The 15554-nt window shown below is 39.8% G+C and overlaps 1 protein-coding gene across 3 annotated transcripts in view; it reads right to left on the reverse strand.

Moving 5' to 3' along the window:
* PPP2R2B (protein phosphatase 2 regulatory subunit Bbeta) overlaps positions 1-15554 on the reverse strand; it is a 459915-nt gene that overhangs the window by 112799 nt on the left and 331562 nt on the right. For all 3 annotated transcript variants that reach the window (XM_020964279.2, XM_020964280.2, XM_078150511.1), the window contains 2 exons: positions 9810-9907; positions 6623-6788 (listed from right to left, as the gene is read on the reverse strand). In XM_020964279.2, coding sequence (XP_020819938.1) covers positions 6623-6788; positions 9810-9907 — 264 coding nt within the window. The remainder of the gene's footprint in view (positions 1-6622; positions 6789-9809; positions 9908-15554) is intronic.

Here is a 15554-nt window from a genome sequence, read left to right on the forward strand (position 1 = left end):
TGTAAAGACAAGTGTCAAGTCTCCCAGAACCTTCTCTTCTCCAGGCTAAGTAACCCCAGTTCCTTCAATCAATGCTTACCCAGAATGCTTCCAGTCCCTTTACTATTCTGGCACCCATCCTCTGAATGGTCTATAGTTTATCATCATTATCAGGATATAGCCTTACAGATAATTGTGGGTTGGCTATGCGCCCCCAAATTCACAAGTTATTTTCCCCCTTCAATTAGCTCCTCCTTCTAATGTCACTATTTTTATCTGCGGGACCACCATCCACTTTTCTCCAGACTTCATAATCTTGCGGTCATTTGGCTCTTGCCTCTCTCTTTCTCCTCTCTCATATCCAATCAGTCACTAATTCATTCCATCACTACAAATCTCTTGTATTTGTCCCCTCATCTGTCACTTGCTGTCACCACCCTAGTAGAGGTCCTCAATTTCTGTCTAGACTCTTGCAATAGCCTCCCAACAGGTCTTTTCACCTTCTCTCTCTCCTTCAAATAGCTACCATCTCTCCATTCCAATTTATCCTTGTATAGCTGCCAGAAAAAAGTTTTTTTTTTCCCCTTGGGGCAGCTAGGTGATACAGTAGATAAAGCCTTGGCTTTGAAGTCAAGAAGATTCAAGTTCAAATCCAACCTCAGATACTTCCTAGCTGTGTGACCCTGGACAAGTCACTTGACAGAGATCTGCCTCAGTTTTCCTATCTGTAAAATGAGGATAATAATAACACCTATATCTCAGAGTTGTGGTGAAGATCAAATGAGATAATATTTGTAAAGCACTAAGCATAGTGCCTGATACATAGTAGGAGCTTAATAAATGCTTATTTCCTTCCTTTTCCTTATGTGTAGATAGCGGCTCATCACTAATCTGCTTAAAAACCAAGAATGGCTCCTTATTATCTAACAAATAAAGTTCAAACTCCTCATCTTGTCATCTGAGGCCCTCCAAAACCTGGCACTACCCTGTCTTTCCAACTTTATCTCCATCCAGCCTTTACTCAAGCCAAACTTAATTACTCTGTGACCTCCACGATGTGCACTGTTCTTTCCCAAGCCTATACCTTTCTTCATACTGTTCGTAGATGCTTGGAACATCATTTCTCCCTCCCTCCCTCTGCCTGTTGAATTTCTACCTATTCTTTTTGTTTCTTTTTTAAAGAGTTAATTTATTTATTTTTAGTTTTCAACATTCACTTCCATAAGATTTTGAGTTTTAAATTTTCTCCTCCTCCCACTTCTTCTCCTCCTCTGACAGTGCACAATCTTATATAGGCTTTACATATACATTCATGTTAAGCATATTTTCCCATTAGTCATGATGTAAAGAACATGAGAACTAATGGGAGGGACAACAGGAATGAAGCAATAAAACAAAACATCAAAGGAAAAGGAGAGCAAATAGTATGCTTCCATCTGCATTCAGACTCCATATTTCTCTGGGTGTGGATACTTATTCTCTTAGAATCTACTTCAAACAGCCCCTTCTCCCAGGAGCCTTCCATAATACAGCTGACAATCACGTTCCCACTCAGACTTCTTAATATTTCATTTTGTAATCCTCACATACTATTTTTTGGGGTGTCTCAACCTATGATTTCATCTGTATAGGGAACTTCCAGTGAGGAAAATCTCTCTACCAGTGAAGATCAGCAACTATTCTTCAACTTAAAGTTTTGAAGATTTGGCTGAGGGCACTGAGAGGTTGAGTGGTTTGCCTTTAATCACAAGATTAGCGGAAACTTGGTCCTAGGTATTTCTTAGTCTGAGGCCAGGCCTCAAGTTACTAGGCTATACTATTTTAAGGTGATTACCATGTTATTTTGTATATTACAGCAATCTGTTGATAAAAACCTTAAAAGACTTAAGCTACTTGAGGCCAGAGACCATGTCCCACCTAAATTCCCAGTCTCTCACACTTCTATTGCATTTCCTCTGAGATCGCCTTCCATCTACTTTGTTTATATTTTTAATGAACAGAGTTATTTTTGTGTTGCCTCCTCCACAAGAATGTAAGCTCTTTGTGGGCAGGGACTATGTTTTTGCCTTGTATCCCCAATATTTAGCACAGTGTCTGACATGTTGTAAGTGTATAAGTCACTGACTCTATCTGGAATTGTATCAGGCTTCAGATTCACCTTGTCTCAGGTTTTAAGTAGTGACTTCAAGTCAACCTTCAGATGCCACCCAGCTAGAAGTGATAGCTGCTTTACTAGAGGACAGAAGTGGGAATCTGAAAATACCTCAGAAGGTTGGAATGATGGATTGAAACTCAGATGACAAAATTTAACAGGAATAAATTTAAAGTCCTACCCATAGGATAAAAAAAAGATTCAGTATCAGTTAATTTTGAAGGCCATATTAATAGGACTATGGCATTCAGAATAAAGGAGGTCCTAGATCCTCTCTAGGGCAGCTAGGTGGTGCAGTGGATAGAATGTTGGGTCTGGAGTCAGGAAGATTCTTTTTCCTGTGTTCAAATCTGGACTCACTTACTAGCTGTGTGACCCTGGGCAAGACACTTAATCCTGTTTGCCTCAGTTTCCTCATCTGTAAAAATGAGCTGGAGAAGGAAATGGCAAACTGCTTTAGCATCTCTGCCAAGAAATCCCCAAATAGGGTCATGAAGAGTTGGATGTGACAACTGAACAACAAGGATCTTTGAGGGTCTCAATGTTGGCTTAGAAAATCACACATATAAACTATACTTTATTGTATTTTTATTTATCTTGTTAAATATTTCCCAATTACATTTTAATCTGGTTTGGCCCCCTCAGAGTGTTGTTGCAAGTTGCATGTGGCCAAAGGATCCTGAATTTGAAACCTCCGGCCTAAAGCACTAGGAGGTTAAGTGATTTGCCCAGGTAAGTGGTACAATGGACAATGTGTTGGACTTGGAATTAGGAAGACCTGAGTTCAAATCCTGCCTCAGAAACTTGCTGGCTATGTGACCCAGGGCAAGTTACTTAGCATCTGTCTGCCCCAATTTCCTCATCTGGAAAATGAGGGTAACAATATATCTACCTCCCAGGGTTTTTGTGAGGACCAAATAAGCTAACATATGTAAAGTCATATAGATGCCAGCTATGTATTAGAAGTGGGACCTAAATGCAGGTCTTATTTGCTCTGAGGCTAACTGTTTGTCCTACTCTATGTAATCTAAGAGGGCAAATTAGGATGAAGTGGGAGAAGTCACATAATAATAATAATAGTTAATATTTAAATAGCACTTTATGGCTTCCAAGGCATTTACCTATATTATCTTATTTGATTCTTCCAACAACCCCGTGAAATAAGTACTGAGAAACCTGAGGCTAAAAGAAGTTAAGTGCCTGGCCCAGGGACATGTAGCCATTAAGTGTGTGAGGCAGGATTTGAACTCAGGTTTTCCTAGCTCCAACTCTGGTTCTCTATCCACTATGCTTTGCTCCCTACTGTAAGGACAGGCTTTGTCTCAATATAAGCGAAAATAATTTTTCAAGCCATACCTGTCCTTAAAAATGAAAAGACTGCCCTTTGGATAGTGACTAGATGTATTCAAGCAGAGTCTAGATGCTTACCTGTCAGGAATGTTGTAAAAGGAAGTCCTACATAGATTGGTAAATTAGATTAGATGACCTCTGGAGCCTTACCTGGCTTTAAGCATCTAATCAAATGAGAAGGCACAGAAAGTGTTTAGCAAATCTTAAAGTTCTTTATAAATGTCAGCTATTATCATCATCATTCATAGTAGTAATGATGATGATGATGATGGAGTTTACAGAATGCTAAGCCATCAGCAAACTTTTAAGCAGGCAGTAGATCCTGTTAAGTTTCAAGCTGTACCTTTCATCTCATCACCAGTGTTGCTGGTGCAAATAAAGAAACTGAGCAAAGTAATTCAATTCAATGGGTAGATTCCAGTATAAACACATCTTGGCTACTGTCTTAATAAGAAAGAGCCCATTAAACATTTTCTAACTCGGAAGTACACCCCAATAGGATATAAAATTAGGTACTTATTTTTATTAAAGTTACTCATAAATATAATGAGATTGGCACGGTTTTTTAAAAAGATAATTGATGGTGAATTTAATCTAAATTCTCAGTGGCTGTCTCGCCTGGAGCCATCGTTGACTTCATCATTAAGCCTTTCTTTCCTCAATGTCCTGAATCTTTGTGTGCAAAAGAATCACAGGAATAGGTGGTCTTTATTCTGAATAATGATGTTTTCTTTATCCTGGCAGATTCTCTGAGTATTTTATCATCACTTCTGACAGCTTTTAAGCACAATCTTATCATTTATCTTAATTTTCTCTTCTATGCTGTAATTCCAATTGACTTTCATTAATTTTTTGGTATGTGTTAACCCATATGGCTTAAGGGGGCTTCCATTTTCCCTATTTGTAGAAAAAAAGGAAAATTATGTAACAACATGGGAATTTTTTTTTATAAGAATCATTCTGAGATGCTGTCAGCATGTGAAATTATATCCCAAATGGGAAGATAATATCCCTGTTAATCAAAAAACTATTTAAAAACTCAATTAACAGAACATTATGCTATATAATTAATCTTCATTGCATTTCACTGATTTTTCCCCTCCCCCACCAAATGAGGTTAATGTCTTTGAATTTTATTACAATGATCAATAGAATAAATTCCATAATGCAAAGTAAGTTGGTTACAGGAGATAATTTGCTATTTTTCTCTTCCTAAAGTAATTAAGTCACATTCATCTAAAGTTTCATTGATCCTGAGTACCAGACTCACATTCCAAGATCTCTTATACTAGAATGCTCAGCCACTACTCTGAAGAGCCATCGAATAAAAACAAATCAGCTGCAGTTTTACCTCCAAGAAAACAGAATCCCAAAAGGTAAGCAGAGCAACCAATGGAGTCAAAGGGAAGAATTAAATTACCCAGGATCAGGAACAGCAGATAAGACTAATTATATTTGTGTTGTACACATGTACACATACACACACACACACACACACACACACACACACGTCACCACCAATGTTAAATATTCTCTTCAATAGGATAGCAATCAACCAGTCTGTTCCTTCTTATCTTTTAAGATTCTAATCCACGTTCTCCAAGAATTAGCCCATAGATGGTCCACCTAAAGTGCTAGAAACCTCCTTGTAAGTCTTTTTTTACATCTCAAGGGTATGAGCCTGTCTTTTAGGCCCCACTCTCCTCAAATGCCTGGTCCACTTTTTTCCTACTTTGTACGACAATAGAATGTCCAGTTTCATTGAAATGTGTTGTAGCCTTCTTGTGCCCATCACAATGTGATATGTATATATACATGTATGTACAGAATATACCTAAACATAAATTACATGTGCATATGTATGTATTATATATTTGGATACATACACAACACACACATGCATGTGCAGTTTTCCCAAGGCAGTTATATTTTTGAGCCTATTTGCTGGTCCTAGATTTGCTCCCTAGGAGCTTGGTGTTCCAGTTTCTTATTGGTGGGTTTTTAAAAATCCATATGGCACTTGGTTGTTCTTAAGGATTGAGACTAGAAAGGATAAAAGAGGAATTTGATAAATACAGACATTCACTGACACATTAAAAATAGATCCAACAGAAACCGTGCTTACATACCGCACCCAACTGACAGTTGTAGGGTTAATTTGTTTTCTTAGGGAAGCTTTAGTTTCGTATGCTGTGTTATTTCTAGCCCCTCGTGCTACATAATTGGACTTGTATTCCATATCATTTTGTTCTCTAATTATCTCATGCATGTATATGCTGCTTCTACACCTAGACTGTATGCACTCCTGGACAGTGGGTTTCCCACAGGGAATAACAGTTGGTATACCTCACTCTGCTAGGGGCACGCGCTCAATAAGCATGCCTCATTGATTTGCCTCAGTTCTACAAACACACAGGTTTCCACGCATTCGTTCCATTGGAATAAATGATATCAACTTCCCTTGAAAGAATCATTGGAAGAAAAGGTGTAGAGGAGAAGGTGAAGATAAAGAATTTTATCTCTTTGGGGTGGATCACTGTCTGTTGTGAGGTTCCTCATCAAAACAGGCAAAAACAATATGAAGATGACCTCTGCTTCTCAGAAGAGACATTCACCCATTTTAACATACTAGGGTATGATGTGTTTGTCTCAGAAATGCCTAGTCTTCCTGGAGCCAATTCTCAGAGTTCCATTCAAAAAGTCTTTGTCTATATAGCACGCTGAGAAGCAGTGAGTGGGAGAGGAAATCTGGATATTATCCTTGGATGAGTTGATCAATATAAGTTATTAATTTAGACAGGTCTTCAAGTACATATAGCTTGGCTTGAATTATTGGGTCTATACATCTTTTATTAACCAAATAATCTGAGTCTCTGAGGCTACCTGCAGTGTAAAAAGTGGAAAGAGTACTGGCCTTGGAGTCAGAAACCTGGAAATCCCAAGCTCCAATATAGTCTAGCTATGTAACAATAGGAGTCCTGTAACTTTTTAGAACCTCAGTTTTCTCACCTCCAAAATGGGGTCATAATGCTATAAGCATTATGTAGGCAGTATAACTACCGACCTCACAGGGCTGTTGGGGGGAAAGTACTTTGTTAGCCTTAAAGTGTTACATCTGTATTAGATATGATGATTGCATACCATTAGTAGAAAGGAGAAAGTAGGCTGCATTCTGCTGTGGAAGCCATCTGATCTTATTAATCTTTTCTTCAATCTCCAAACTCTTCAGGTAATCGAACTCGGGCTCATGGCTCTGGAATGTGCTGTAAACATTGTATTCACCCCTTCGATGAAGCTGATTTTTACTCTGTTGGGGGGGAAACACAAAAGTGAGACAACACATTTGTGATGGATTTCTCCTTTAACTGATACAACGGGAAGGGGCAAGGTACCTAGGGTTGTACGCAAAGCTATTCAGACTCAAATGGATGAAGGAAAGATTTCTTTTACCTCTCCCTTGGCACTTGACATTAGTTCAGAGTACATAGTAGGTGCCAAATTAATGATGAGTAAAGGGGTAGGAGAGAAAAATTGAGGTAGGGAGGGGAAATGAAGGAAAATGGTGAACAAAGAGCTTGGTTTAAAAATTTGGGGATTATATTCTCAAAAAGTTAATAAATGTACACTTTCCTTTACAATGTTGTCAGTCAATAGACATTTATTAAATACTTACTATGTGCTAGGCACCATTAAGCACTGTGAGGAGAAATTGAGGAAGCCTCCTTCTCCTCTACACCACGAAGGGTGGGCTTCCTTACAGGTACAAAGAGTCACTCAGGATGGTCAGGAAAGGGTGGATTTGCCATGTGTACATTTGAAGGAAACAACCAAATCAGTGAGGTCCCAGTGCCAACATCTGAGTATTTCCCAATGCTTTTGAGTATTTCCAAAGGGCTTTTTGATTCAATTTTTGAAAATTTGGACTCAAAAATTCACACCTAAGTTGTATACGCATTAGACTTGAAAACAACTTTCTGAATAAAACGTTAGCTTCTATGCGTCTGTGTCTGAATACATATAAATGAAAAGAACACTGAATTTGGAATCAGGTGACTGAGGTTTAAATCTGGGCTCTGCTATTTATTTACTCACTGTGTGGCCTTGGTCAAGTTAACTTAAGCTCTCTGGCCTTTAGTTTCTTCAAAAAAAAAAAAGAGGTTGAATTGGTCTGGATAAATTGGTTCTTCCCAACTCTAAAGCTCACGGACATCTTAAAGGAAATCTAAACCAATTGGGCTCCAGTTGGTCAGGATAAATGGCTGGTAGTGAAGCTTCTAGAGAACCAATCTGTGCTCTCTGTGGTTCCCCCATATGTCCTTACTTTCCCCATTTACTAGTGCCAGAAATCTGACAGTGACTTTGGAAGCCTAGGCAGGAGGGCAGACCAGTCCTTGTCCACAAGGATTCAACTGTGCTCCTCTGCTGAATCTGAGAAATGCACAGTTGGCCGGGGGAGGGGGAGGAGGAAGGAGGAAAGGTTCCATCTAAGCTGATTCTGTGGGAGAATGAATTTCTCCTGAGATTCAGCCATCGAATTAGGATGAGAACCTGACCCTAGATAATTATCACATGGAAATGTTTCTCCTGCTTGATGCTTATATAGCTCTTTTTATCTTTAAGGTTCTTTACAAAACTAAACTATTTAATTGCATGTTATTTATCTACATTGAAATTTTGTGGAACAAAAATACTATGCCTTAAAAAAAAAACCTTCCCTTTCACTTTTCTAATGAGCCTGACTCCCCAAACTTAAATAAGTTAAAATAGGCAAAAATAGTTAAGAGAAAATGTGAAATAAAGTGTTACTACTGGCCCTGTGTGGCTTGGGTAATTTATGCTAAGCAGCACCTATACCCTTTAGTATCATTGTGAACCTATATTTTTTTTTATTTTGCAAATGAAGATTTAAAAACAGGTTTGTGGATGTCCAAAATATGGAGGTTCTGGCCACTACCCTCCCTCCAGTGATACCCTGACTGCCACAAGGAGAGCCAGTCTACCTTAAAAATAAATTTCTAAGATTGCTGATTTGCTGCCATCCAAATCAGACTGTCAAGTGTGTGTCGTATGTGCCAGACCAATTAGCACCAGACAGCTTTGGAAACGTAGGAAAATTCCAGGTCACAAAGGGCTATTAATTTTCACTTGCCAACCACATTTGAGTGCTTCTTGGGCCAATGGAATATGCTGGGTGCCTGATTTAATTCTGAACACTTGAATTTATATAAAATCCCCTAGGGTTTGTGAAGGTCTTATAAAAATTAATTGCAAATAATGCACAGTTACCAAATATATCACCTCTAAATGAGGTTTTCCTTTTTCGACAGTAGTTGCAAACTTAATGGCTTTTCAGCTGAGAGCAGCTTTTACATTGGTAAGGAGGCCTTATGCACAATATTCTCTACCTACATTATCCTCCTCTCTAGAATCCAAAGTGGCTGGCAGATTTCTGACATTACCAAATGGGGAAAGCGAGGACATATGGGAGAACCACAGAGGGTGCAGACTGGCTTTCTAGAAGCGTCACCATCAACTACTCATTCTGACCAACTGGGGCCCATGCATGGTACAATTCTAAGGAAAAGATACCTCATGCATCAAGGTCTATGGTTCCAGGTTACGAGAGCAGAGGCAGAAGGCAACCAAATCATTTCTTATGAGCAATCGAAGCCATAATAGGTTCAATTCAAGTCATGGGAAGGAAGCAAGAGGCTATTTTATTGATTTATCTGATAGGTGACCCTTTTGAATTAGAGCTTCTGTCTGCAACAGCATGGCAAAGAGATGCAGGCTTTCTTCTGGAAGCTATAATGCTGCCTACAGAGAGGCCTTGTTAGCATGATATTTTCCCACATATCACTTTGGGCAATTCCTTTCCTCCTCGGGTATGCCCTTTTTAGCAGAACTGGCTTGCAATTACTTTCTTCTCTCTTGACCCTAACTGCCCTCCCTACATCTGTTGGCAAATACCACCATGTTTTTGTATGCCACCAACATCTGAAACCAAAGCAGCTCAGAGGACAAAAGCAGTTCAGAATGAACCAATGGTGGCCAGCATGCCCCCTTTAGAATTTTGCAGTTTTCTCATATCATGCAATACAGCCCAGGGAAGATAAGGTGGCACTCAGAAAATGCAGTTTTTTCAGGTGCTTTTTATAAGAGGGTACATGGAACTGTTGATGCTAATGACTTTGGGGGCAATTTTTAGTTTCCTAGGAAAGAACCAGGTTTGAGAGTGACACGTCAGTATTTAGGAACAGCAGGAAGCTTCCTTTAAAAAGGAAAGGGGGAGAAAAACAACAGGCATTTTGCATTCACTCCCACTTACCTCCTGCTCTCGTTGAAATATTACAACCCGACCCCCCTTGTCCCCTGTCGCTAGTAATTCTCCCGTGTGGTTGAATTCTACCGTAGAGATAATGTCAGCTGAAAAGAAGAAGACAAAGGCAATTTAAGTAACTGCAGACTTTCTTTCCATGGGTAGATAATAGCCATACTTTTCAATGCATTTAAGGAATGAGACTTGGTCTCTCCAGTGGAATTTACAGGATTCTTATATAGGTCTTTTAAATGCCAATGTTAATGGCACTTGGGAATGTAAATTTCCTACATGCTAGCCAGCCCAGCCCAGCAATTTCTGGGGGGATTTGAAGGGAACAAAAGTGAAAGCATTTTCATTCCCTGTTGATTTGCACAAGAAAAATGAATTTCTTTATGGTTCAAAGAAATAGCAATTTTCTCTTCAAATACTTGGCGGCCATGGAGAGCAATACAATTCACAGATCCTTCACTGATAACAGCCTTTTTTCCTCTTTCACTAGAAAACTTTCAGAGGAAAAAAAAAGCAAACTCTAGTTCATAGAATCATAGCATTACAAATAAATAGAGCTAGAAGGGTTCTTGGGAGTCATTGAGTCTAACCCTTTCCTTTTATAAATGAAGAAATTAAAATTCAAAAAATGAGATAAGCAACTTCCCCATGATTCCACATGTGATTAAGTAATGGGCAGAATTTGAACTCAGGGTCCTCTGACTTCTACTATGGCTGCTTCCATTTGTAGTTTTGAACTATCTGCATGAAAGAGGACAAATGGCAAGAATATTTTTATCTTATAGGCCCTATGATTCAAGTAAATAAGAGGAAAAAATGGGGGTGGTGGGAGAGGGGCAGCTGGATATGGGAGAGCATGCCTACTACAGAGGAGGTGGAGGATACCTTGAGTTCGGGAGTCCTGAGCTGCAGTGGATTAAGCTTATTAGATGTTTATATTAAATTTATGCCAATGGTAGCCCTCTCCATCTCTCCTCACCCCTCTATCTGGGGGGGTCACAGAGTTACATAAGGATGGGTGACCTGGCTCAGGTCAGAAATTGAGCGGGTCAAAGTATCCAAGCTCTTCCTCAATGAGGATGGGCCTATGAGTGGCTGCTAGGTAAGAAAGGAGGGAGGGAGAAGAAGGAGAAGAAGGAGGAAAGGAAGGAAGGAAGGAAGGAAGGAAGGAAGGAAGGAAGGAAGGAAGGAAGGAAGGAAGGAAGGAAGGAAGGAAGGAAGGAAGGAAGGAAGGAAGGAAGGAAGGAAGGAAGGAAGGAAGGAAGGAAGGAAGGAAAAGGAAGGAGGGAGGAGGAAGGAAGGAAGGAAGAAGGAAGGAAGGAAGGAAGGAAGGAAGGAAGGAAGGAAGGAAAAGGAAAGGAGGGAGGAAGGAAGGAAGGGGAGGAGGCAGGGAAAAAAAAAGGAAGGAAAGGAAAGGAAAGAAAAAGGAATGCAGGGGTAAATTCCTTCTGCCCAGACTTAGAAAAGTAGACCAGACCAGCCCCACCTCATTTATGTTGGTTCTCTTTCTTGTCATTCCACTTTCCTTCTCTAGAATGTCACAACCTAATCTAATTTCCAGGGGGAAAGATTGCATGAAAACAGGGTCATGTGGTCAGAAGGGAATGAGGGCAATTTGTACTCATATTATTTCTAAACTGAGAAACCACCCAGACACCAAGAACTTAGATCACAGATAATTGCATAAGGAATGCCAGGCTGCAGGGCCTTTATTCAAGGTCTGGTTACCCCTGGAGGAAAGAGAACAGGTAAATTACCTATGATTGGATTTATTAGGGCTATTTTTAGAAAAAAAAATGTCAGAGTTTAATCCCCCAGCATTTATTTCCCTTTCAGGCTCCAACAATTGCTACTGAGAGTGCCAACGAATTAAGAAAAAAAGAAAAGATCAGACAGGGAAGATGGGAACCTAGCCCTCAGCAGGGCAGTACCCCTGATGTCTGTGTCTATAATAGGAATGTAAAGTGGAAAAGGGAGAGGATTAACTGAACAATGTAAGTAGAATGTAAGCTCCTTGAAGGCAGGGTCTGTTTTCTGTCTTTGTTATCTCCAGTGCCTATCACAATTATCACAATAGCACACTATTAATCAACACACTAGTGAACTTAACTTAATAATTCAGGTAACAAATTCTACTTTTTCTCTAAATGCTTAAGCATGCATGTAAAAAAGGTTTTGAGTTTTGGGAAAGAGGGAGAATGACTTGTCCATATTATCAAATATTCAATCAAATGTGCAAAGCCTAGTACCAGCAGCTAGGTGGTACAGGGGAAAGAGAACTAGACCTGGTGTCAGGAAGATCGGAGTTCAAATCCAGCCTCAGACATTTAATAGCTGTGTGACCATGGGCAGTTACTTAACCCCTGTTTGCTTCAGTTTCATCAGCTGTAAAATGGTGATAATAATAATAATAATAATATAATAATAATAATAATAGCCCCTACCTTGTAGATGATAATTTTAAAGCACTTCGCACATAGGTTGGTACATAATAAACACTATATAAACATTAGCTATTATTCTTATATACGCTTATAAATATTATTATTAATATAATATAAGCTATAATAATAGCTATAACATTCTCCATCTTACATATCAATCGAACCTTACACTGCGGTGGGTATTAGGGATACAAAAACAGAAAGGAGACAGTCCCTGACCTTGAAGACCTTATATTCTATTGGGAGAACCCCTCTACAACACTACGTATATAAGTACAACAGTATGTACATAAGTGCAAACTAAAAATAAGGCACTGTGGATGGGAGTATCAGGAAAGGTTACATGTAGAAGGTTCCACTTGAGTTGAAATTTGAAGGGAGCTAGGGATTCTAAGGGGCAGCTAGGCGGTGCAGTGGATAGAGCACTAGGACAGGAATTAGGAAGACCTGAGTTCAAATCCAGCCTCAGACACTAGCTGTGTACCTGGGCTAAACACTAACTCTGTTTGCCTCAGTTTCCACATCTGTAAAATGAGCCAGAGAAGGAAATGTCAAACAATTCAGTATGTTTGCCAAGAAAACCCTAAATGGGGTCATGAAGAGTTAGACATGACTGAAAAAACAACTGAATAATAACAACAATGACAACAAAAAGAATTGTAAGGGAAAGAGAAAATGGGTAGCAATGTTACTCTTAGTCATTCCTATCTCAGAGAGAGAGAGAAAGAGAGAGAGAAATAATGGAGGGAGAGAGAAGAAAAACAATGCTGTACACTCATAAAGGAATGCCCTGTGAGTTATGGGTCTAGCCAGCATATGTAGAACCTGACACTGTTTTACATCTCTATCTTATTATTAATAATCTTAATTAATAATGCAAATAACAACAACAACTATGCTAACACTTTATAATTTACAACAGCGCTTTCCGGGCAATGACCCTGTAAAGTAGACAATGGAAGTATTGCTATCTCAATTATACAGATGAGGAAACTCAGAGGAGGCTCAGAGAGGAGGCATGACTTGCCCATGGCCATGTAGTTGACAACTGTTGAATCAAGAACTCAAACCTAGGTCTCCTGTCTCTACATCCCTGAAATGATCGCGGAACATCTAAGCTGGAAGGGGTCTTAGAAAATGATCTCATAGAATGCTTTAATTGTATAGGTAGTGTAACTGATAGAGCTCTGGGCTTGGAGTCAGCAGGACTTGAGTTCAAATTTGACCTCAGATACTCACTAGCAGTGTGATGCTGGGCAAGTTTCACTTAAATGCTTTCTGCCTCAGTTTCCTCAAAAGTAAAATGAGGATAATAACAGCATCTACCTCCTAGAGGAGCAAATGAAATATTTGTAAAGCACATAGCACAGGACTGGATCCATAAAAAGTGTTTAATAGTGCTTGTTCCTTTCGTCTGCCCCCCACTAGAATTTAAGGGACTTGCCCAAGGTCATGCAGCTAGCTCAATAAATGTCACCTCCAGTCGTCCTGATCTACAGCTTGCCACTGGACCTAGATGGCTCTGGAGGTAAAAGTGAGGTTGGTGACTTTGCACAGCCCTCCCTCATTTAAATCTAATTCACTTGCAAGTCATGACATCACCTTCCTGTTGTCATGGTTCTCTTTAAGAACGAAGGACAAACAGCGAATGATAAATGCCATAACTAGGCCTCCAACTCAGGTCTTCTGACTGCCCTTTCTACTCTGACATGTTTCATTTTCGATGCCTTTCTTACGTGAAATGAAGACTCTCTCCTAAAAGTATCATCAATTCATTACCGATGCTCCACTTTATCCATTAAAGCAGTGTTCACCTGTGAATGGTGCTGTCCTGACCTTTTGAAATTTGGAGGGGAGTGGGGAATAGAAGAGGGAGTTATCAATTCCCAGAAAGAAATCATAGAGACTCAGTAGCAGTATAGTAACTGAAGGGGTCTATCTATTAGGGCCAGTCAACTCCAGCGAGATACTAGATGATTGGATTCAGAGTTGGAAGGAGCTGTAGAGATCACCGAGTCCTATTTCATCCTTTTTAACAAAGTCATTCTGGGAAGACAGTGAGTATTGGTCAACCTAGAGTTGAGTCAAGAGAGGCTTTCATTTGAACCTGTCTCTGCCCATAGGTGCTCTGAACCTCCATTTTTTGCATCTGTGAAATGGGGAGAATAATCCCTGTATTGCCTGTCTCACAGAGCTCTTGTGAGTATCAAATAAGTAAGAGCATCTACGTGAAGTGCTTTGTAAGCTTTAAAGTATTTTATATATGTCCATTGGTTTATTCTTCTTCTCCATTAGACAGTAAGTAAGCTCCCTGAAGGCAGGGCCAATTCTTTGTATCTCAGCTGTCTACACCAGTGACTTGCACATAGTAGGTAATTAGTGTATGTTTGTTGAATTGAACGAAGAACCTCAAGGTCCAGAGCAAGGGCGGTCACTTGGCTATGGTCACACAGGTAAGTTAAACAAGTTTCTCCTGTTCCAGTTTACGCCACCCTTGCTCCCAGAGGGGAGGGAAAAGGAGGTTTAATATTTGCCATTGGTAGATACAGAGATCCTTGGAAGAAAACTGCTGGAAGTATTCTAATAGAGCCATCAAGGCCCAGCTAACACTTGCTTCTTTTTAGCACAGTTCAGAGGGATTTTAGGACTTGGGAGGTGTTACCAATATGTTATTTTCATGAATTTTTTCCTGCCTTAGTAGAGGAACCAAAGATAGATGGAACTTTTTTTTTTCCTTTTTCAACTTCTAAACAAGCATAACAGACTGTATCAACAGTTTTCAAATCACCTGAAACCTTAACGCCCCCAGAAAGATGGACAAGAAATCAGTGATGAGAGAAGATGTGAGGGGGGTTTGGGGGAGGGTTAGTGAGATCACATGCAAGCCTTTATGCTAAAGAATTTAGTTAATAACAGTTTCAGAATTCTGCCTTTATTCAGCAGCAATGTTAATGATATAGCACTAGGTCTGTGTGAGGCTGCAGCTAGGTAAATTTAGATCCCCAGAGATGGGTGTTCCCTTCTGAGGAGGATGAGCCAGAGAGGAAGGAGCCAAGCAGCTTTTTCCATGCCTTGCACCTGGTCAAACAATGGTTAGGTTCAGCCCCTTGCAAAGAACTGGTTTGTCCTAGAATAGGACTTATCCTAGGGCACACAATACAAAGAAAAGTAGCTTGAAGAAGGGGGCAGATGCTTTCCCAAAAGATTATCCTCAGTGCACTTTTCAAGGGATAAAATTCCATCTCCTTCAACTGGCTTTCAAGGCCCTCCACCATCTGCTCCCTTCCACCTCTCCAGC

Source organism: Phascolarctos cinereus, unplaced genomic scaffold (assembly GCF_003287225.1).
Source record: "Phascolarctos cinereus isolate Bilbo 61053 unplaced genomic scaffold, phaCin_HiC Scaffold_2;HRSCAF=192, whole genome shotgun sequence".
In the NCBI taxonomy this organism is placed as follows: Eukaryota; Metazoa; Chordata; class Mammalia; order Diprotodontia; family Phascolarctidae; genus Phascolarctos; species Phascolarctos cinereus.